At 43.3% G+C, this 23975-nt stretch overlaps 1 protein-coding gene across 2 annotated transcripts in view; it reads right to left on the bottom strand.

Moving 5' to 3' along the window:
* The window catches only part of ace (angiotensin I converting enzyme (peptidyl-dipeptidase A) 1), a 153639-nt gene that overhangs the window by 28026 nt on the left and 101638 nt on the right, over positions 1-23975 (bottom strand). The window contains exons 20-25 of one of the 2 annotated variants that reach the window (XM_059955757.1): positions 22539-22762; positions 19910-20054; positions 16531-16629; positions 12486-12608; positions 9724-9905; positions 36-1799 (exon numbers count right to left, since the gene is read on the bottom strand). In XM_059955757.1, the coding sequence (XP_059811740.1) occupies positions 1609-1799; positions 9724-9905; positions 12486-12608; positions 16531-16629; positions 19910-20054; positions 22539-22762 (964 nt within the window). In that variant the 3' untranslated portion in view covers positions 36-1608. Of the gene's footprint in view, positions 1-35; positions 1800-9723; positions 9906-12485; positions 12609-16530; positions 16630-19909; positions 20055-22538; positions 22763-23975 lie in introns of those variants that run through there. The other variant, XM_059955758.1, reaches the window with a different exon arrangement.

Raw genomic sequence — 23975 nt, 5'->3', positions numbered from 1 at the left:
AATGACACTGCAGTGAATAAAGTAAAAGAACAGAATAGAGTTCAAAACAGCTAAATATATTGTGCATGCTGTTAGTTACATCAGGTCCTTCACTCACTTAGTATATGAATTGCCACAGAACATTGATTGGAACTTGTACATAAATCATGCAATCAATGCATGCAAATAACACCAAAGAAACAAGTTTTTTCTAGAACACAGCAGGATACTTTTCAATAAGTGTCTCCAGATTTTTCTTGGGTGGAATCTTGATATATTTTTCTCACCATTTTTATTCTTTGAAGTTGTTGGGTTTGTTTCTTGACGAACACTGGTTGCATTCTGGTAACTCTGTTGTCCTTCACACAAAGCTTGATGGTGAGTGTCGATGGCCTACCCAGCTAGCTGGGCAACATAGCCTAACCCGCCCATCTCATTGTTCCACATCCATTGGGTATCACTAAGTGGCAATCAGGAGTTCTGACCGACTGAGTTTCACCTCTCTGGCTAATTGTAAGCTTCCAACTCTTATCCTGGTTGAGCTCGATCAACTCCACACAAGCTGCCAACCAAATCTTGGCAGCTGAACACTTACTGCAGCTCTTCAGCACACACAACGCATTGGCTGAGCCATTGCGAGGATTACATTAGCACTTCTTCAATAGTTCATCATTTTAGAAGAGAAATGTTTAAAATACTTAGAGGCATTTTTAATGTCTTATGGAGGTAAGACAGAAGATGGCACAGTGCTGTTCATGTCACCCATTTAAAAATAATCAACAGTAAATGAAGTAATTTTTTTGTTGAGATGCAATAAGTATGTCAGTGAGCTTCAATAGCATCTCACTGCATTTACTTCCCACTCTAGGAATCCTCATTTAATGGCTTCTCCTTGTAATTGTTTGAAAGATCTTACATTCTTCTCAAAATTTGACAATCCAATTGCTTGGCAAACTCTCACCAGGCCTGATGTGCTGTGGGACCACTCCTGCCTCGCAAAGCTTGAATGGGTTCAGGTCTCATGCTCGAGAGGACACTGCCTGCTCCTAACGTATCAAGGAATTCAATAAAGAGTAGGGGCTCAGGGCTTTGAGTGGGAAATGTAGCTTTCATTGCTGGAATATATCAGCCCTATTTTCAGTTATATACCCAATCAGAAAACACTTCCATTACAGTTGGATTTGCCTGAACTTACACCATTGTAAGATGCAGTTACATTTCCATTGTGGTTATGTACTGTTGCATTTTCTCCGCTGAAAACTTTATACATTTGGCCTCAATTTCACTGCAATTCAGCACGGTTGCATTTCTAACATATATAATGCATAGCATCTGAACAAGAATCATGTCATGGAATCTCAACAATGTAACCAGAAATTACTCGAATTTACATTCAAGAATTACAGTGAATTACAAACATAAGGGAACCATTTGCTCGATTATTTCACATCCCTGTACTGATTAACTAATCACTGCTAGAGGATATACAAGTGACTCATTAACCATTCTGAGACCAGATTTACAAATTGAGCACTGATTTTTTGTTTTGTTTTGTGTAGTGAAAAAGTTCTGCCCTAACAAGATTTCCTTTTGATCCATTTGGCAACCAGACAATGATTTGTTAGGACTTCATTTTCTTTTAAACATTTTTATGGAAAAGCCTATGACGGCTATGGCTAGAAGCAAGGCCAGTGTAAACAAGACCCACTGGCCTGCCTTTGCCTGGCCTGGGTCTAAACTCAATCCCAGGAAATACACAGGACTCCCTTCTGCACTGGAAGCTGTTGCTGTTGGACTTGGAGGTACAGTGGAGGCAGCGACTGGAAAGAAAGGAGTGAAAGTTAATCCCTGTTCTGAGGAGGTGAATTTCGGAGCCATGCAGCCTGCTCTGCTCTATACAAGTGAAGAGGGCAAATCTCACAGCCTTCTTGCATGGACCTTGGGTTTCTCAGCTCAAAATACGACAAAGCTTTCAAAACCCCAGCTGAACGTCCCTGCTTCCTACACTCTATGTGGGAAGCTTTTCATATGAAAGTTTGGGATTTTCATTTATGCTTCTTGATTTCAATCCTGAACAGCCCATTTGTTTATTTATTTTTTTTATTTAGAGATGCAGTACAGAGTAGGCCCAGCAACCCCCAATAACCCTGATTTAACTCTAACCTAATCACGGGGCAATTTACAATGACCATGGTATTACAAGAAAGGTTCTAGCATGGATAAAGCAGTGGCTGATTGGCAGGCGGCAAAGAGTGGGAATAAAGGGAGCCTTTTCTAGTTGGCTGCCAGAGATTAGTGGTATTCTGCAGAGGTCTGTGTTGGGACCAATTATTTTTATGTTGTATTCCAATGATTTAGATAATGAAATTGATGGCTTTGTTGCAAAGTTTGCTGACGATATGAAGATAGGTGGAGGGGTAGGTAGTTCTGAGGAAATAGGGAGGCTACAGAAGGACTTAGACAAATAAGGAGAATGAGCAAAGAAGTGGAATACAGTGTCAGCACTATATAGTCTTCGGTCTGTGGACTATGGTCTCTGACCTAAGCTCTATGGTCTTTGGTTATATGGTCATGTGCTTTGGTAGAAGAAATGAAAAGGTTGATTATTTTCTAAATGGACAGAAAATACAAAAATTTGAAGTGCAAAGGGACTTGAGAGTCCTTGTGCAGGATTCCCTAAAGATTAATTTGGAGGTCGTGGTGAGTCTGTGATGTGGAAGGCAAATGCGACATTAGCATTTATTTCAAGAGGACTAGAGTGTAAAAGCAAGGATGTAATGTTGGGACTTTATAAAGCACTGTTGAGGCCTCTTTTGGAGTATTGTGAGCAGTTTTGGGCCCCTTATCTTAGAAAGGATGTGCTGCAACTGGAGAGAGTTCAAAGGAAGTTATCGAAAATGATTCCAGGATTAAATGGCTTGTCTTATGAAGAGTGTCTGTATTCGCTGGAATTCAGTAGAATGAGGGGTGGCCTCATTGAAACCTATTGAATGGTGAAAGGCCACGATAGAGTGGATGTGGAGAAGATGTTCCCTATGGTGGGAGAGTCTGAGACCGGAGGGCAGAGCCTCAGAATAGAGGGGTGTCCTTTAGAATGGAGATGAGGAGGAATTTCTTTAGCCAGAGGGTGGTGAATCTGTGGAATTCGCTGCCACAGGCAGCTGCGGAGGCCAAGTCTTTATGTATATTTATGGCAGAAGTTGATAGATTCTTGATTGGTCAGGGCAATGAAGGGATACGGGGAAGGCAGGAGACTGGAGGTGGGAGGGAAAATTTTATCAGCCATGATGAAATGGTGGAGCTGGCTCAATGGGCCGAACAGCCTGTTTCTGCTCCAATATCTTATAGTCTTATGGACCAATTAACCTACTAACCTGTGAGAGGAAACCCACAGGACATATGGAGACACTTAAACCCCGTTTACTACTCTGAGCAATATTGTGGTCCAGAGATGCCTTGAAGAGCCAGTCTATTGGCCCAGGACCTATTGCATTGAGTAGGCAGTAACCATGTCACACAGCCCAAGGAGACTCGGAGTAGTAGGGTCACTTTGACAATAATAACAAGCCCCAGCTAGAAAGCAAATGAAATTTTTTTTTCACCAACAGAGTGGCATGGAGAAGGTGATTGATCTTTCCTGGAATCTACCTTACCACAGTAAAATTTTGGGATGGCTATGGATTAAACATTATGCAAAATTCATAGATATAGAAATAAAAAGCCATTATTCAATCAGTTAAGCAAGTAAGGGTGAGCTGTGAATATATTGATCTTATACGTGGTTGGAGACAGACGTTTATAGATAATTGGCAGATAATCAAATGACGATGAATGGATGCTACAGATAGATGAACAATTTGTTTCTCAATAGATTAGAAGGTTTAGTTAAAGCCACAAACTACAGGATTTGCTGTGTATGTTTTATATACAAGGGCTCGTCAAGTTAAGTATGACCTGACTTATGAAAATCTAACTTTATTTAAATATTCCCATGCATTTTTCAAGCTAATAATAATAATGTTTCATAGAAAGCATTGATGACTGGATACAGTATATATTCCATTAGTTGAATTATAGGTAGTGTTATGATGTGTATTGGTTGATGATGGACATCCCCTGTTCAGGCCTTCACTCCATGCTCGAACGTCATGCGAGTGGGAGGCCTGAGGGCTGGACTGGCGGTGTGCCCCGTGTTCAAACCTGGAGCTCATCTGGAGTTTGGGAGCCTGTCATTGGCTAGTCTGGGGGTTGATACCAAAGACTGGAACCCAAAGGTTGATCAGAAGTCCAGAGGTTGAAACCTGGAAACTGGAGGCTTGAGGCCTGACCATGTGTGTGGGAAGGGCTGCTGTAGTTTTGTGTTCTGTATTGTTCTGCCAAACATGGTGGACATGCTATGTTGGTGCTGGAATGTGTGGTAACACTTGCAGGCTGCCCCCAGCACACCCTTAGATTTTGTTGTTTGTTAACACAAACGATGCATTTCACTGTGTGTTTTGATGTACACGCGATAAATGAATGAACTGAAACTGAATCTGAAGATATTATGGCAAGTGTATGTAGAGTGATTCAGCATGAGTAGGTACAGTAATGATGATTTTGACTATACTTACCCACACATATATAGCTAAGGTGCCTAAGACTTTTGCACAGTACTGTATTTGTCAATGTGGAGCACAGAGCGAGTTTGTAAATCTGGCGGGAGCAAAGGATGTTGGGAAGGGTGAGGGTGGGGCACTGTGGGAGAGGTGTGGGACAGGTGGCAGAGAAGGTGTGCCAGGGGCAGGGGGTGGTGCAGGTGCAGACACACCCAACCCTGAGACACCAGGCAAGGTCATTTGATTCCAAACAATTGGTTTATTGATCATGGGTCTCTCCCTTTCCCTTTCCCAACCGTGACTCCCCTCTCCCTGCCCCCTTCCCACTCTCAGTCCACAATAGAGACCCATATCAGAATCAGGATTATCATTACTCACATATAACATGAATTTTTTTTTCTGTGGCAACAGTACAGCTAGAATTTTGCACAGTACAGCATCTAATCAGCCAATCACATGTCAGCAGCTCAATGCGTAAAAGCACGCAGACATGGTCAAGAGGTTCAGTTGTTGTTCAGACCAAACATCAGAAAGGGGAAGAAATGTGATCGAAGTGACTTTGACCCCAGAATGATTGCTGGTGCCAGACAGGGTGGTTTGAGTATCTCAGAAACTGCTGATCCCCTGGGATTTTCATGCACAACAATCTCCAGAGTTTACAGAGAATGGTGTGAAAAACAAAAAAAAAATCCAGTGAGAGGGTGAAAACATCTTCTTAACGAGAGAGGTCAGAGGAGAATGATCAGACTGGTTAAGCGGACAGGAAGGTGACAGTAACTCAAATAACCACACCTTACAACAGTGGTGTGTAGAAGAGCATCTCTGAAAGCGCAACATGTCGAACCTTGAAGTGGATGGGCTACAGCAACAGAGCACCATGAACATACACTCACTGGCCACTTCATTAGGTATGGGAGGTACCTAACAGAGTGGCTACTAAATGTATATATACAGGATAGTAAAAATAAATAAATAACTAGTGCGAAAAGAGAGCCAAAAATAGTGAGTATTTTACAAAAATAGTAAATTCATTGGTTGTTTCATGTTCCATTCAGAAATCTGATGGCAGAGGGGATTTCTGATTTATTATCCTTCTCAACCTTTCTTCTGCCTTCTTCCCGTAACATAGAAACATAGAAAACTTACAGCACAATACAGGCCCTTCAGCCCACAATGCTGTTCCAAACATGTCCTTACCTTAAAAATTACCTAGGGTTGCCCATAGCCCTCTATTTTTCTAAGCTTCATGTACCTATCCAAGAATCTCTTGAAAGACCCTATCATATCTGCCTCCACCTCATTCCACACACTCACCACTCTCTGCGTAAAAAACTTACCCCTGACATCTCCTCTGTACCTACTTCCAAGCACCTTAAAACTGTGCCCTCTTGTGCTAGCCATTTCAGCCCTGGGAAAAAGCCTCTGACTATCCACACAATCAATGCCTCTCATCATCTTATACACCTAAACCTTTGACACACTGACTAATCAAGTACCTATCACTCTCTGCTTTAAATATACCCAAAGACTTTGCCTCCATGTGTGTCTGAGGCAATTAATTCCACAGATTTGCCACCCTCTGGCAAATAAATTACTCCTCATCTCTGTTCTAAAGGGACGCTCCTCTATTCTGAGATTGTGGCCTCTGGTCAGACTCTCCCACTATAGGAAACATCCTCTCTACATCCACTCTGTCTTGGCCTTTTAATATTCAATAGGCTCCAATGAGATCCCTCCCCTCCTCATTCTTCTAAACTCCAGCAAGTACACGCCCAGAGCCATCAAATGTTCCTCATACGTTAGGTTAGCCCTGTTGCAGCAGAACAGCAACTGTACCGCAGCGGTATCGTAGCTGCACTGTTGCAGTCCTCCAGCCAAACTGAGTCAGTACTGTAGCAGCAATGTTGCTCTACTGCACCTACATCATATCTGTACCAGGGCCAACCTGCGGCCGTATTGCAAAGATTCTGCAGTGTTACAGTGGGTTTCTGTAGTACTGCTGCATTTATTGCAGCTGTCCTGCTACAGGACTGTAGTCATACTGTAACAGTACCATATCCTTTCAGTAGAAATCTGCAACAATATCCCGGCTTTCCTGTAGATACGCTGTAATCATATTGCAGCAGCACTGCGATTGAGCTGCACAGTACTGCAGCACTATTGTAGCAGTATGGAGGTAGTAGTGTAGTGGTATTGCTGCAGTAATGTAGTTATTCTGCGGAGGTAATGAGGCAGTCTTGTCTGTACTCTGGACGACACAGTGTATATTGAGCAAGGCTACAGTACTGAATCACACATCTGAGTCAGTTATTATTATGGTGGCAGTGTAGTGGTTAGCACAATGCTTTGCAGTACAGGCAACCCGAGTTCAATTCCTGCCACTGCCTAAAAGGGGTTTCTACGTTCTCTCTGTGACGGCATGGGTTTCCTCTGGGTCTCCAGGTGCACAATGACACAGTCCACTACGTCTCTGGACTGTGCACCTGGAGACCCAGAGGAACTTAGTTCAGTTTTTCTCTATCAATTAGTACAGCCTAGCTTGACGGGCAAGTCCAATAAAATGCAAAGAAGCATGATTTTGACTGCCACAAGTGGTCTCACCCTATCGGAAATATTGCCTTTGTTCTAACATCTCTCCTTAATTCCTCTGCAACTGAAAACAAACTTACTCTCTCTCTTTCCCAGTTATGATGGATTCTGGGGACCCGAAATATTAAGTCTCTTTCTCCTTCCACATAAGATACATGACTTGCTGAGTATTTCAATTTTTATTTCTGATGTTTCCTCTGGATGTGTACTAAGAACCAAGGACTGACTCAAAGACTGGCCACTCAGAACTGAGACTGGGGGAGACCTTTTCACCTCAGGAGAGTTGAATAGAGATGACCATTGCAGCTTGGTTACAGTGCGTACTCGTGACAGAGATGGAAAGTTTTTGGATAATAAGGGAACCAAGCAATATGAGCTTGGCACTGGAAAGCAGCACTAATGTCAAACATCAGCCATGATCACACTGAATGCAGAGTTGGTGAAGGGCTGATTAGCTTATGTTATGGTACACTCCCAATCGCGACAGCCTCTGGGGTTTAGACACTCTGATTCCCAAGTAAATACAGATGCAAAACATTAATTTAATTTTTTTCCCATTCCTTTTCACTCCATGCATGGAATCATGCTTTCTTTTAGCCCTCCTGGTTTCATTCATAAGTGTTCTCTTGAATTTCTTATACTCCATAAGCACCTCATCTGTTCCTACCTGCCTATACCTGATATGCACCTCCTTATTTTTCTTAACCAGGATCTCAGTATCTCTCAAAAACCAAGGTTCACCAAACCTATTATCTTTGCCTTTTCTTCTGAGATGAATGTACAAACCCTATGCTCTCAGAATGCACTTTTGAAGTCTCCCACTTACCAAGTACACCTTTGCCAGAGAACAACTTGTCCGAATCCACACTTGCCAGATCCTTTCTGGTGCCATCAAAATTGCCCTTTGTCCAATTTAGAATCTGACAACCAGACCTATCCTTTTCCATAATTATCTTAAAACCTTTGTCATTATGATCACTAAAGCAAAGCATTCCCCTACGCAAACTTCTGTAACCTTCCCACTCTCATTCCCTAATATCACATGCTCTCTTATTGGGACTTCCATGAACTGAGGAAAGAAATCTTCCTGAACACATTTGACAAATTCTATCCCTTCTAGTTATTTTACAGTATGGGAATCCCTGTCAATATGTGCAAAGTTAAAATCACCTCATGTTTCTTGCAACAGTCTGCTATCACTAACAAAATTGCTCCTCTAAATCCCATGGACTGCTGGGTAGTCTGTAATATAATTCCCTTTCTTATTCTTCAGTTCCATCCATATAGCCTCAGTAGATGAGCTCTCCATTCTGTCTTGTCTGAGCCGTTGTGTGACTTTTTTTTCAGATTAGTAATACCACTCTTTACCTTTAAACCCTCTGGCTCTAAAGCGTCTAAAACAATGGGATTTGTAATATTGGGCTGCCAGTCCAGCCCCTCCTGCAACCAAGTCTCACTAATGGCTACAATGTCATTATTCCATCTGATCTGATGGCAAATCTACAATCCTACTTTATAATCCATTTGCCAGACCTTTTCCCATCAAGCCCAACAAGGTCCCTTTGGCTGCTCTTCACGACGTCAAAATTAATATTGGACGTCAGAGCAGGAGAAGAGTAATCAGTTAGATCACAGGTCACCCAGGCTTGATCTCTGTGCACTTGGTATTGCACCATATCTGTTAGTATCAATCTTGGTCTAGACATTTTTAACTGACCCCTGGCCTCCATAGCAGCTTGATGGGCAGGTGATCATCTATTGGGCAGAGCGATGAGGGGTTGGCAGAGGGGCCAGTCAAGGAGCTTGCATGGTGGGCAGGTGAGGGGCTGTTGGAGGCAGACAGCAAGGGCTTGTTGGGGGTGGTAGGTGAAGAGTCATTCAGGTGGGAAAGTGGGGGTTTTGTAGGTGTTAGATGAGGGGTTGGCATTGTGGCTTGTGAGTGGTTGGTAGGGTGGGGGGTGTGGGCTGTTGGAGGCATGCAGGGAAAGTATGTTAGGTGTGGTATGTGAGGGGTTGTTTGGGTGGCAGGTGAGGGGGTTGTTGAGTTGGTAGGTGAGGGGCCTTGTAGGTAGGCAGAGAGAGTGCACCATATCGTAACGATTGTGAGAATGTGGTGAGCGTGGATGTGGCCATTTGATAGCACAATGAATCGATTGGGCCTCCTGTGCAAGGAGGGCTCTCTCTTTTTGGCGCAGGCTTTCTAGAGAGCATGTTGTTTGTCTCGGCGGGCCCGGTTCGTCACTTCCACACTGTAAGCTGCCCGGCATGTACCGTTACTAACATTACAAGTAAAATCATTAAACAATACTACTCCATTGCCATTCTTGCACCGCGGATACGTAACAGAGGCGGTAGATAAGGGGTTGGATGGTGAATATGGATTGATGGCATGAGCGAGTGGAGGCTGATGGTAAGGCAGTTGTTTAGCATTTGAGGAGTGTGAGATGACTCTTGGATTTCTGCATTGCCTTGTGTGATCACCCTGAGGTCCTGAGATCTAGATTTAAGGGACACTCTCTTCAGAAGTATTTTTTTAAACTTTTTTAACATTACTAACCTGGCCTCCAGTCATAGTCGGGCCATCCCAATACCTCTTTGTTCTTCTTGTTTTCGGCTTTGAGCCATTCGACCAACGGCTCAAAGTACTTCATCAGGGAAGCAGCTGACATGCGTGTGTCCCCAGTGATCACTTTCATGGCCTCGTACCATGGCTTGCTGCTTCCTAGCTTCATGGCATCCCTGAGGTGGAGACATAGAGGAGTCAGATGCCAGGTTTGGTCCTCAGTCACAGATAGCAGAGCTTTGAGGAGAGAAGGTAAACCGGAGAGTTCCACCCAAAATAACACTGGCTCCATTACACTGAAGGGATTTGTACTCCACTGTTGGTCATGGCTCAGAAACATAGAAAACTGACAGCACAATACAGGCCCTTCGGCCCACAATGCTGTGCCAAACATGTACTTACCTTAGAAATTACTAGGCTTACCTATAGCCCTCTATTTTTCTAAGCTCCATGTACCTATCCAGGAGTCTCTTGAAAGACCCTATCGTATCCGGCTCCACTACCGCCGCTGGCAGCCCATTCCACACACTCACCACTCTCTGCGTAAAAAACTTACCCCTGACATCTCCTTTGTACCTACTCCCCAGCACCTTCAAACTGTGCCCTCTTGTGCTAGCCATTTCATCCCTGGGAAAAAACCTCTGACTATCCACACACTCAGTGGCTCCCATCATCTTGTACACCTCTATCAGGTCACATCTCATCCTCCGTCGCTCCAAGGAAAAAAGGCTGAGTTCTCTCAACCGGTTTTCATAAGGCATGCTCACCAATCCAGGCAACATCCTTGTAAATCTCCTCTGCACCCTCTCTATAGTTTCCACATCTCTCCTGTAATGAGGTGACCAGAATTGAGCACTGCCACTTCTCAGCCCAGTTTTGCATCCTATCAATATCCCGCTGTAAACTCTGTCAGCCCTCAACTCTAACCATAACACCTCCAATCTTTGTGTCATCAGCAAACTTAGTAACGCATCCCTCCACTTCCTCATCCAGGTCATTTATAAAAATCACGAAGAGTAGGGGGTCCCAGAACAGATCCCTGAGACACACCACTGGTCACTGACCTCCATGCAGAATATGACCCCTCAGCAACCATTCTTTGCCTTCTGTGGGCAAGCCAGTTCTGGATCCACGAAGCAATGTCCCCTTGGAACCCATGCCTCCTTACTTTCTCAATAAGCCTGGCATGGGCTACCTTATCAAATGCCTTGCTGAAATCCATATACACTACATCTACTGCTCTACTGTCATCAATGTGTTTAGTCACATTGCATTTATATAAGGCACAACCTGCCTTTGACAAAGCCATGCTGACTATTCCTAATAATATTATACCTCTCCAAATGTTCATAAATCCTGGCTCTCAGGATCTTCTCCAAGGCACCAACCACTGAAATAAGACTCACTGGTCTATAATTTCCTGGGCTATCTCTACTCCCTTGCTTGAATAATGGAACAACATCTGCAACCCTCCAATCCTCTGGAACCTCTCCCATCCCCAAAGATCATCACCAGAGGCTCAGCAATCTCCTCCCTCGCCTTCCACAATAGCCTGGGATATATCTCGTCCAGTCGCTGTGACTTATCCAACTTGATGCTTTCCAAAAGCTCCAGCACATTCTCTTCCTTAATATCTCCATGCTCAAGCTTCTCAGTCTGCTGTAAGTCATCCCTACAATCGCCAAGGCCCTTTTCTGGAGTGAATAATTGAAGCAAAGTATTCATTAAGTACCTCTGCTATCTCCTCCAGTTCTGTACACACTTTTCCACTGTCACACTTGGAAAATGACATTCTAGGAACCCCTTATTGACTACGAAGCAAAAGGTTCCTAGATTATCCTGAACTGGGTTATCTTGTGAGCAGCTGAAATCGCTTATTTCAGGGATTGAAGAAAATTTCCCAGTGGACAGCCAGTGGTCTCTTCCAGTGAGATCACGATGGCCCTATTGAAAGGAGATGGAAATACGTGAGGTCAGGGACTATCTGACCGAATCCCTGGTCTGACTGTTGGTGGTGCTGGGAGGTCTTGATAAGTGCAAGTCAAGCTAACTGTGCATTACAGCAGTAGGATGTTTCCCACGACATGTAAACCTTGGCAAAGGAGAGCAGGGCTTGAATAAAGTGATTTTCTATTTTCTGCCCTGTGTCACCTCTGCATGTGAATGTTAATTTTGTGCTAATGTGTAACTTTTGTTTGCTTTATTTAGTTTCTGAGATCAGGATCTCTATAACAGGGACAATGTTTACACCCAAATGCCCTTGAGAAGGTAGTATTGGCTTGATAGATCATTTCAGGGGGCAGCTGGAGTTTGCATGGTGTGGGGAAGAGGGTCGAGTGTTATATAAATGCAGCTCCATCCTTCTCAAAGAGCTTCAGTCAGTTAGATGGAACATTGAGTTCAGTATGGAACTGTACAGAACAGATGCCCTTTGGCCCAAGATGTTGACACTGATCTTGATGCCAATTTAAACTACTCATCTGGCTGCACATGATCTATATCCTTCATTCCCAGGCTCTTCATGTCTCTTGCCTAAACGCTTCTTAAATGTTATTATCATATATTTAAAGGCAATTCATATCCGATTATCATCACCAAATCTCAATTCAATTTAAATTTAAATTCCTCTGGATTACCAGACTACAACCTCAAATGTTGCACCCCTATTACTGGTATTCACGTGTTTCACTTAATCGCTACACAAAGTAACATAATTCTAGAGGTAGACCGTGATGGTTCTTTTACATAGTCCTTACCCAATGCGTTGTCCAGCTTCCTTTGACTGGTAGATGTCACATTTGTAGAGAGGCCCATTTTGATTAGCAGCTTTACAAAGACTCTCGTGGAACTGGAACTGGATGATATAGCTTACAAAGTACCTGAGAAAAAGTGAGGCAAGTAGATTTCAGGGGTATTGGATAGCTGAACATGTTCATGAAGATTAGTAATGTTGTCATTATTCTGCTGAACAGAATCATTTCAGTAGGTTATTGCATAGAATTCAATTTAATTCCTGTGAAATTGATTGGATCTCTTTCCTGCCTCTCACACTGGATTCCTATTTCTGATTCTTGTCACCACCTGCGGTTCACAAAGAATTTTGGTCTTATCTGGGTGACTTAATAAGTATGCTGTGCTGGTTGACTCTATGGTTAAGAAGGCACACGGTGCACTGGCCTTCATCAATCATGGGACTGAGTTTAAGAGCTATATAGGACCCTGGTCAAACCCCACTTGGAGTACTGTGCTCAATTCTGGTCGCCTCACTACAGGAAGGACGTGGAAAGCACAGAAAGGGTGCAGAGGAAATTTACAAGGATGCTGCCTGGTTTGGAGAGCATTCTTATGAGAATAGGTTGAGTGAACAGAGGTACAGAGGAGATGTCAGGGGTAAGGTTTTTTTTTTTTTTTTTACGCAGAGTGTGGTGGGTGTGTGGAATGGGCTGCCGGTGTCGGTGGTGGAGGCAGATACGATAGAGTATTTTAAGAAACTCCTGGATAGGTACAGGGAGCTTAGAAAAATAGAGGGCTATGGATAACCTTAGATAATTCCTAAGGTAAGGTCGTGTTCAGGACAGCATTGTGGGCCGAAGGGCCTGTATTGTGCTGTAGGCTTTCTTTGTTTCTGTGGAGGCCATTTACATCTTGGGGGTATCAAAGGTGAGGAATGCGGATAAGCAGCTTGTTCATTGGCTCTGCCTGTGTCTCTTTAGTTAGCACCCAACCATAAACACAAGAGATTCTGCTGATGCTGGAAATCATATTATGATTTTAGGGGCTAACATGTGAGGAGCATTTGTTGGCTCTTGGACTGTATTCATTAGAATATAGAAGAATGAGAGGGGATCTCATAGAAACATTTCGAATGTTGAAAGGGTTGGACAGGGTAGATGTGGAAAGGCTGTTTCCCTTGGTGGGTGAGTCCAGGACAAGAGGTCACAGTCTTAGAATTAGAGGGTTCCCATTTAAAACAGAGATGAGGAGAAATTTTTTTAGCCAGAGGGTCGTGGGTTTATGGAATTCGTTGCCACATACAGCTGTGGAGGCCCAATCATTGAGGGTGTTTTAGGAGGAGATTGATAGGTATCTAATTAGTCAGGGTATCAAGGGATATGGGGAAAAAGCTGGAAATTGGAACTAGATGGGAGAATAGTTTAGCTCGTGGTGAGTGGCGGAGCAGGCTCGATGGGCCGAATGGCCTGCTTCTGCTCCTTTGTTTTGTGATCTTGTGGTCTTGTGAAATCTGAGTAACACACACAAAATGCTGAAGGAACTCAGCATCCATGGAGAGGAATACGCAGTCGATGTTTTGAGCCAAGGCTCTCCATCAGGACCATCTATATGCTTCACTAATGCAGGAGCAGGTGTGGTCTTTCATCTTGCAGTCTTTGGGCCATTGGTTCAACAAGCAGCCCTTGTGGAGCTTATCCCACTTTGTAGTTGGATCAGGCACTAATTCAACGATTATTATCAATGATCATTGAGACAGCATAGTAGCATAACACAATTACAGCGCCAGCAACTCAAATTCAATTCCACCGCTGCCTACAAGGAGTTTGTATGTTCTCTCGTGACCGTGTTCCAATTATGTTAATTGGTCATATAGGTGTAATCAGAATCAGGTTTATTATCACCAGCATGTGATATGAAATTTGTTAACTTAGCAGCAGCAGTTCAATGCAATACGTAATCTAGAAGAGAAAAAAAAATCAATTACAGTATATTTATATTATATAGATTTTAAAAGTCATGCAAAAAACAGAAATACTGTATATTAAATAAAATGAGGTAGTGTCCAAGGATTCAATATCCATTTAGGAATCTAATGGCAGAGGGGAAGAAGCTGTTCCTGAATTGCTGAGTGTGTGCCTTCAGGCTTCTGTACCTCCTACCTGATGGTAACAGTGAGAAAAGGGCATGCCCTGGGTGCTGGAGGTCCTTAATAATGGATGCTGCCTTTCTGAGACAACACTCCCTAAAGATGTCCTGGGTACTTTGTAAGCTAGTATCCAAGATGGAGCTGACTAAATTTACAATCCTTTACAACTTCTTTTGGTCCTGTTCGGTAGCTTTCCCCCCATACCAGACAGTGATGTAGCCTGTCAGAATGCTCTCCATGGTACAACTATAGAAGTTTTTGAGTGTATTTGTTGACAAGCCAAATCTCTTCAAACTCCGAATGAAGTATAGTCGCTGTCTTGCCTTCTTTATAACTACATTGATATGTTGGGACCCGGTTAGATCCTCAGAGATCTTGACACCCAGGAACTTGAAACTGCTCACTCTCTCCACTTCTGATCCCTCTATGAGGATTGGTATGTGTTCCTTTGTCTTACCCTTCCTGAAGTCCACAATCAGCTCTTTCGTCTTACTGACATTGAGTGCCAAGTGAATGAAGTGGTGCAGGCTTGTTGGGCCGGAAGGGACTGTTACAGTGTTGTATCTCTAAATAAATAATTGCACAAATTGCAGGTACGATACATCAACAGGACCAACTACTGGTCTACATAATGAGTGTGTGTCACAGATAACAGCAAAAGGGCCTGATCTCTCTTACTTACTGTACTCAATTAATTGACATTTTTGTTTGATATCAAATTTAATTTTTGAACATTTTAATCCAGTAAAGATAGGGCTCTTATTTACCTTTTAAATTGTAAGCCATAGAACAAAGTGCTCCTACACCATTGTGCATTTATCAACAAACAAAACTGGAACAGTTAGTGCCTGAAGTTAACATTAATCATAACAGATACAGTCAAACACACAAACTGTGGTCAACACTGGGGCCCTCAAGCCTGCTCTATTACTTAATAAGATCATGTCCAATCTGACTGTAAACTCTTCATTGCCATAACCTTTGATCCTCTTATTTGTCAAGAATATACAGTATCTGCCTCTGCTGTAAAAAATATTCAAAATTCTGCTTCCAATACTTTTGTGAGAAAGAGATTCCAAAGACTTATGACACTCTGAGAGAAAATAAAGTTGTTGCATCTTTCTCTTCAATGGGTGGCCACTTATTTTAAGAGAATACATCCTCTCCACATAAATCTGCACATCCACCTCATGATCTTGTTCTTATCAGGCAAGTCCTCACTCACTCTTCCAGGCTCCTACATATCTTAGCCTTCTTATGCCCTCTTCTTGTTCTCCTACCTTTCATTGTGTCATCAGTAAATTAGCAACCATACCTTTGGTGCCTTCATCCAAGTCATTTGTAGAAATTGTAAAAAGTCAAGGCCCAGTGTTTCTAGCATGCTGCTCATATTAGATGTTGCCAACCAAAGCCTTTTGTGTTTTGTCAATGTGCTGGTTTGTGATCTCCTACACTGTGAGCTTTTATCTCAGGAATTTTTTCTGAATTGGCCAAATTCTCACCTCACACACCATATCTGATTTCCAGATCATTTAATCAGACCATGCCTCAACATTCTTCTGACTGAAACATTTATGATGTTATTCTGATGATATAACAAATGGTCAATGTCTTTGGGTGGACAAAATTTTTGCAATTTCCATCAGGTGACCTTCCACACCCCTCCCTCCCCCCCACCCCCAACCCACCTCCAGGCTGTGAAACTGTATTTTTCTCAACTCTGTTAATTTTATAACTGATTGCTGAAGAAAGAAAACAATATTATTAATATCATGTTGATTTTCTCCCTGGATTGCTGGATGAAGGAGATCATTTTTTATGTGCTGGTGTGTCTAGGATATCCTGAAGATTTGAAAACTTGAGATCTTTGTGTTAAACAGACCATTAGATACATTGACACAATTTGAGAGCTGGAGAAATACCTGATGTATGGGACAGCTGAAGGAATGTGGAACTTTGCACCAGGATCAAAATCTTCCTCTGTGCGAGGGACAGGAGGACACAGACCTTGATATTTTAACCTGTGGATAAGATGTACAAGGTAAGATGGGCACAAAACAGACCCAAGTTTTGCATCTATCCTCAAGCTTAAAAAAAATTCTCCTCAGGATCTAGGGGGGAAAAGCGTACTGAGTGCAGCCAATAATATATGAACATCTTGATAGGGTTTGACTGGTAATCATTCACCAAAGGATCCACCATGGCCTCACTAGCAATGATTGCTTATTACTAATTTTTCTAGAGAAGGAGACCTTTTATTCTTGAACTGCTGTTGTCTGTGTGATGAAGGTTGTCAAATGGAGAATTCCAGAACTCAGACCCAATAGTGATGATGAGTATGTGACATGGAGAGGAAATGGAGATCATGGTACTCCCATCAGCCTGTTGTTTTGGTTCTCTTGATTGGGAGGCCATGGGTTAGGAAATGCTGTCATAAAAAGTCTTGCACTTGATACTGTTACGAAGGATGAACAGCTCTGATGGGCGGAAGGGTACAAAGTTGCCCAAGCCCCCCCCCCGGGGGAATCACAATCTGTTACTGTAACCACGCTGCTAATGAGAGAGAAAGAGAGACAAAGGGACAACATAATGGGACTGGAACATCTGCTTCAGACAAGGGAGAGATAACATCATGAGAGAGGGACTTGTTGTTCCACCATATTATGACTCCTGAAAGACTTCTGGCTCCGGAGAGGGCTGTTTACTTGGTACCATTCTGTTCATTAAAATTCCTCAGTGGACAGCCGGAGTGGGCTGGTTTGATGGGCTAAGCCATTCAAAACCGATTGACACCTGAGACCCCGTGAGTGGGGATAAAAGTGAGGTCTGGGGAGACACCCCTCAGACACACCAGGAGACACACTAGTGAGCACTGCTTGAGTGTTGGAACCCACATAAAGGTGTGGGGCATCGGGGACCGAGCAAAGGATCGGTCAGTTTAACTCACAGTGTTATAGCAGGACCGGTGGGGGCTTGTGTGTGTGTCCACCCTTGCCTGGGTGACGAGTCCACCACAGAAGAACGGTCTAGCTGAAGGATAGAGGGGTCACACCTGAATGGCCACAACAACACATCGACCGATCAAGAACGTAAAGGAAGGTTTGCCTGACTGTAGCTGTCACTGTTCTCTCGCTCTCTCTCTCCAACAATTACAACAAAACCACCAACAACTACCTCAGCACGTATGAACGGAACTGAACTTTATATTCACATATGACCATTCATTATCCCCTAGACATCGACAGAGCTGGTTTATTATTGATTATTATTATACCCACACTTTTATGTTTAGTATTGCTAACGTGTATTATCTTTGCATTGTTGATATTGATTTGTATATTTTACTAATAAACACTGTTTGAAAATAGTATCACCAGGACTCCAACGGGTTCTTCTATCTTTGCTAGTCAGACACCCAGTTATGGGGTACGTAACAATACATTCTGGAATCTTAGTAACCCCAATGGGAGAAAGTGAAAAATTAAGTGGTTTTGTAATTCTTAGTATAGAGATGAAAATGATCAGCTCACAGATCATAAGGTGAGTTAGACCACCCCTCCCCACATTCTTCTACCATTCTCTCTGCATGAGTCCAGTTGCTCCCATAGATCAGAAGCATTAGAGGGGTTAATGGTACAGAGAGTATAGACCTACAGTCACAGCATCTTCCTTGACTCCATGTAATCTCAGGGCATCAGCTCTATCACTTCCTGGTTTCTCTCAAGCTGAAGAGCTCTTCCGTGTTAAACACTACGTGGGTAAGGTGCTTTGTCTCGGTTTTTTTTTTGCACCATCCTCTGTAAACTCCAGAGACGGTTGTACATGAAAATCCTAGGAGTTTCTGAGATACTCATATCTCCCCATCGGTCAAACTCACTTAGATCACATTTCTTCCCCATTCAACAACTGAACCTCTTGACCATGTCTGCATGTTTTTGTGCATTGAGTTGCTGAAAGATATTTGCATTAATGAGCAGGCGTACAGGTGTACCTAATAAACTTACTGCTAAGTGTACGTCTCTTTAATCCACAACAACCTATCAGGAAGATAAAGAAAGATGTAAAATACCTGTAACATTGCCAAAAAGAGCATTAAGCCTGGAATTTGGGAGCATCTCTGAACTTAGCAAAGGATGGGCAGGAAATTGATAGGGAAAAAGAAAATTATTTATAACAGTAAGATAGAAAATAGCATAGAACCGTAATAAAGCTTCCATTGAAATGTCCCGAAAGGTGATTGATAAGTTCATGGCCTAAGGTAGAAGGAGTCAATTTTAGAAACCTAGCACATTTGTTTTTCAACATAGTCCCCTCCTACATTTACACACTTAGTCCAGCGGTCGTGGAGCATACAGATCTTGAACCTCCAGAAAGTGTCCACAGCAGGGGTGATTGACAAGTTCGTGGCCTAGTGTAGAAGGAGATGAGTTATTAACTTCAAACTTTCTGCATTATCACTCAAAGAGTTGACCTGCACGTGGATGTAACGAGAGCGTCTTGGACCTCCAGGTGGTCCACAGCAGGGGTGATTGATAAGTTTGTGGCCTAAGGAAAAAGCGATGAGTTATACAGCTCTCATTACATGCACATGCAGTTCAACTCTTTGAGTGATTATGCAGAAAGTTTGAAGTTAATAACTCATCTCCTTCTACCTTACGCCACGAACTTGTCAATCACCCCATGCTGTAGACCATTTCTGGAGGTCCAAGATAATGACTTCTACAAAGAAGGGATCCCTATGCTCCATGACTGCTGGACTAAGTGTGTAAACGTAGGAAAAATAAATGTGCTAGGTTTTCTAAAATTGACTCCTTCTACCTCAGGTCACAAACTTATCAATCACCCCTCGTATAAAGGAAAATATTAGTAAAAGTTAATGTGGGTTCCCCAGTGAGAGGAGAAAATATATTGTGGGATAATGAAATGGAAGAGAAACTAAAGAAAATATTGTGTCTGATGTTACAGAAAACCTTTCAGCAATAGTGAAGAATAAAAAAATCTATAATGAATTAGCAGGAATATAGTATAGGAGAAATTAATGGGATTTAAAGGCAATAATTGCTTGAGAATTTCAGATCATTTAAACTGAAGGAGAATATTAGAATCTATTATTAGGGCTTGGCAGTCAAATTGGATTTCTGGAAAAGAATCTTGTTCCACAATCTGTACATGTTTTTTGGCAATAATGGGGTGCCAGTGTATGTGGAGTGTTTGGATATTCACAGGACCTTTGATAATATGACACCCAAGAGTTATTCTTGTGGCACGCGCAATCACAGAATGTCAGTCACTATATTGTACCTCAAATTCCACCATTCTCGGTTGTAGTCAGATTCAGGGATCCGCCCATCAAAAACCTTCCATCGCCACTGGTCAATCAGGTAGCCAAATGGGAGAAAAGCAATCTTTCTCAAGGCCATGCTCATCAGGTAGTTAATATCACTTTCTGCGGAGAGAAAGCTCCAGACGTTATATTCCGTAATAGTTGCATTAGCAGTAAAAGTTCTTCTAAGTTCTGGTGTAAGCAGACTGCTGATATGAATGTCAAATAACCCAGGATGGTGCAAATAGGAAGGCCATTCAGCCCACCTTAAGCCACCTGTTTGGAAAACCACTTGATGCAAAATGAGTGCAGCATTCACTGAACGTAATGTACTGTAGTACTGTAGTACTGACTGACTTCGGCACTCACTGAGAGCAGCTTGGTGAGTAAAAGGCCGCTTTCGTCCCATGTAGCTCTTCATGTAATTTACCGTTAGGTTTTCTTCATCTTGCACTCATCATTTTCATTTGTAAACTAGCAGTGATAAGTTAACAGAAAGCTGTCAAACTCTCATGACATATGCTGATGACATTAACCTGATTCTAACTGGAACTGAGGGACTGGAGTTACTGTTGAATGGCTTAAAACCTGAGCAACTTGGTTCTATAAATTGGCGGCTTCTGCTAAGGCACGGCATGTTTTAGTGAGGTCAGGAGTGTCCATTGAGTGTAGAGCTCAGGAACAGGCCTTTCAACCCATGAATTAAACTAACTCCCTACACAATTGATCCATATCCCTCCATTCCCTACCTATCCCTTTGTCTAACAGCTCCTTAAATGCCATGACAAGCTGCCGGGGCAGCAGTGGGAGTACTTGCTTCCACTGCCAGCCCTGGCAGCCTGTTCCAGACACAGACCATCCTCTTTGAAGTCCTGCCCCACACACCCCCTTCAAACTTTCTATCCCTCTAGTATTTGAAGTGGTTTGTAGACTTCAGCGAGTGAGGGACTTTGGAGAGGCAACACCAACATAGTTGAAGAATTAAATAAATTGTTCTGGTTTCTGCTCCATGAACAAGTTGAAGCTGGAGGAGGCAAACCATCTCATTTCCGATGGAGGAGCACATCTTCTGTGTGGACCTCAAGTACACTCTGTGTGCTCTGTGAGGCTGACTGGGTTGTGCTTTTCAGCAGATCCAGTCATTGTGCAGGTCAGGAGAGGCCAGGCAGAGGGCTCTAGTGTTTCCCCAACAAATTGTTCAGGAGATTCTGCAGAGGCTGGAAATCTTGGGCAACACACACACACAAAATGCTGAAAGAACTCAGCAGGTCGGGCAGCATCCACAGAGGGAAATAGACAGTCAATGTTTTGGGCTGAGACTCTTCATCGAGCCTGGAGAGGAAGGGGGCAGAAGCCAGAATAAGAAGGTGGGGGGGTGGGGTTAGAGCACAAGTTGGCAGGTGACAGGTGAAACCAGGTGAGGGGGAAGGTGGGTGGGTGGGAGAGGGTGGATGAAATGAGAAGCTGGGAGGGGATAGGTGAACCCAAGTGAAGGGGAAGGTGGGTGGGTGGGAGAGGGTGGATGAAATGAGAAGCTGGGAGGGGATAGGTGGCAGAGGTTGAAGAAGAAGGAATCTGATAGGAGGGGACAGTGACCATGAGAGAAAGGGGAGGAGGGGAACCGGAAGGAGGTGATGGGCAGGTGAGGAGGAAAGGGCTGAGAGGGAAAACAGGTGGGGAAGGGAAAAAGAGAGAAAAAGGGAGGGGGAAGTAATTACTGAAGTTAGAGAAATTGACGTTCATGCCATCAGGTTAATGATGGTGTTGCTCCTCCAACCTGCGAGTGGCCTCATTATGGACCGGCATGTCAGAATAGATTGGCATTAGAATGGTCAGATGTCAAGAAATCCTGATTGTTTTTTATGGATGGGGTGGAGGTACTTGACAAAATGGTCCTCCAATCTACATCAGGTCTCACCAATGTTGAGGAGGCCACATCCGGAGCATCGGATACAATAGACGACTCCAACAGATTCACACGTGAAGTGTTGCCTCACGTTGAAGGACTGTTTGGGGTCTGGTGAAGGGCTCATCCACAGATCCTCCATGTGAAGAAGTTGTAGGATGCTTGTTTGCTTTATTAGACAGCTGGTAATGTTTGAGAGCAGGGCTATTGCACTGGTGCACGAATAGGAGAGATACAGAAGGCTATTGGCCAAGTGTGGGCAGATGGGACTTGATTGTTGGGCAACATGGTCAGCATGGGTGAATTTGGCCAAAGGACCTGTTTCCGTGCTCTAGGACTATTAGGCCATAATCCAATTTATGCTGTAAACTGATTACAGCACAAGTCAGATTATGGCTCAGGTTCTGGTCTCTACATTACATGAGAGTAGGGATTGTATTGGAGAGGATGCGGAGAACACCCACACCACATTTAACCTGTAGTTGGATGTGTATCTGTGATCATAGGGCTCAGGACCCAGTACAGGAAGGTGGATTACAGTTACGGGTAGCTTTGCCTTGATCAGCATATAAACCATGGGATGAAGGCATCCCCTCCCTCCTTCTGTGTGGTCTATTTTCTATGATACACACTTAGCCAGAAGCCAGCAAGCCACCAGCTCCGTGGCCTCATAGACATCCTGGATTATGCCTTTGGTTTACCTCTGCTGTCCTCCACCTTGTCGAGCAGCCCAATGCTTTGAAGGTGGCTCGGTGTGGATACTGACAGAGCCATTACATCACCAATGGCCTCATGGAACCCAGGGTTTGCGCCGTCACGAAACAAGATGTGCTGGTCTTTGTACTGAAGGAAGTATTGGATGTGTCCCATTTCATGATGCACAGTCACCAGATCATTCATGTTCACCACAGTGCACTGCTTAATTCTGGAAAAAGGATTAACAGGTATTGACAAGAAGAATTGAAAGGGTGTTTTAGCATCTTCTGAACATTTAACTTATTGGGAAATTCTAACGAAGCACAGGAGGCATCCTCTCACCAACATGTCTCTCTGCATAACACCTCCATAGGGGTACAGGAATGCTGGTCTGCCTTGGCATTGGTTTGAACCCTATAGTGCAGGGTATATCAGAAACCTTGGCCAGGGCATATAATATGTGAGAAGGCAGGTCAAGGGATGTCACACCTGTTTCTCTATACTAGCTTGCACTGCGGGTCTTGCTGTGGTTAAGGAAGCACAATCTTCTCTTGGAATAAAGGGCAAAAAGGTGCTGGGTTTTTGCTGGATCTCACCAGGGAAAATTTTAATGAAGAAGTGCTTTCCTATTAGAATTTTTTGCCTGTCTAAAAGTGAGTTAGTGCTCCAGTTGAACAATTTCCACACCCATCCCAATTCCTGAATAGAGCAGATGTTTTACACACCAAGAAAGCAAAAGGATATTCCTGTCTCTTCCCCAAATCCGTACATACCTTTTAACCATCAGATGGAAAGAGATTAATTTGTTCACTGGAACTTGTGGAAGTCTGAAATGCTCGAGGAATAGCAGCTCATTTTCCATCTCTGCACTGCAGACATCTGGGTTTCTTCTCTGATCTCCCCCATCCAGGGGCCCAAAGTGATTCACTTCCAATCTGGTGTACTGCATTACCTCTCATTATGTATCCAAAGTCTGATGGGTTTTACAGCGCACTTGTGTTCAATCTGCAGGAATGACCCTGTCACCTGCCACTTTAATTCCCCATCCTACTCTCACTCTGCAGTCTTTCACCATCTGTATGGTTACCGTGTGGCTCAGTGCAGTACTAAGGAACAGAACCCCATCTTCCCTGTGATCACATTCCAGCCTTCAAACTTAAATTTGAATTCTACAACTTCAGGAAACTTGACTTTTTAGGTTTATCAATCATCCATATATAATATCGGCTGACCATTTTTTAAAAATATTTTATTTTTTTCTTTCTGGAAGTGGCCTGACATGTTGGATTTGTCCTCCTGTTCTGCGTTTGCAACTCCCACACTCTTTTGTCTACCTTCTCACTCTCTACCTGCTCTCATTCACTCACCAAGCAGATAACCTTGTTTGCAATTTATTTCCCAGGATCACCAAGGTTTTATGAGACACCCCCCCTCCCCCACCT

The sequence above is a fragment of the Hypanus sabinus genome, chromosome X1 (assembly GCF_030144855.1).
Source record: "Hypanus sabinus isolate sHypSab1 chromosome X1, sHypSab1.hap1, whole genome shotgun sequence".
NCBI classification, from domain to species: domain Eukaryota; kingdom Metazoa; phylum Chordata; class Chondrichthyes; order Myliobatiformes; family Dasyatidae; genus Hypanus; species Hypanus sabinus.
This window is presented reverse-complemented; position numbering and strand designations above follow the sequence as displayed.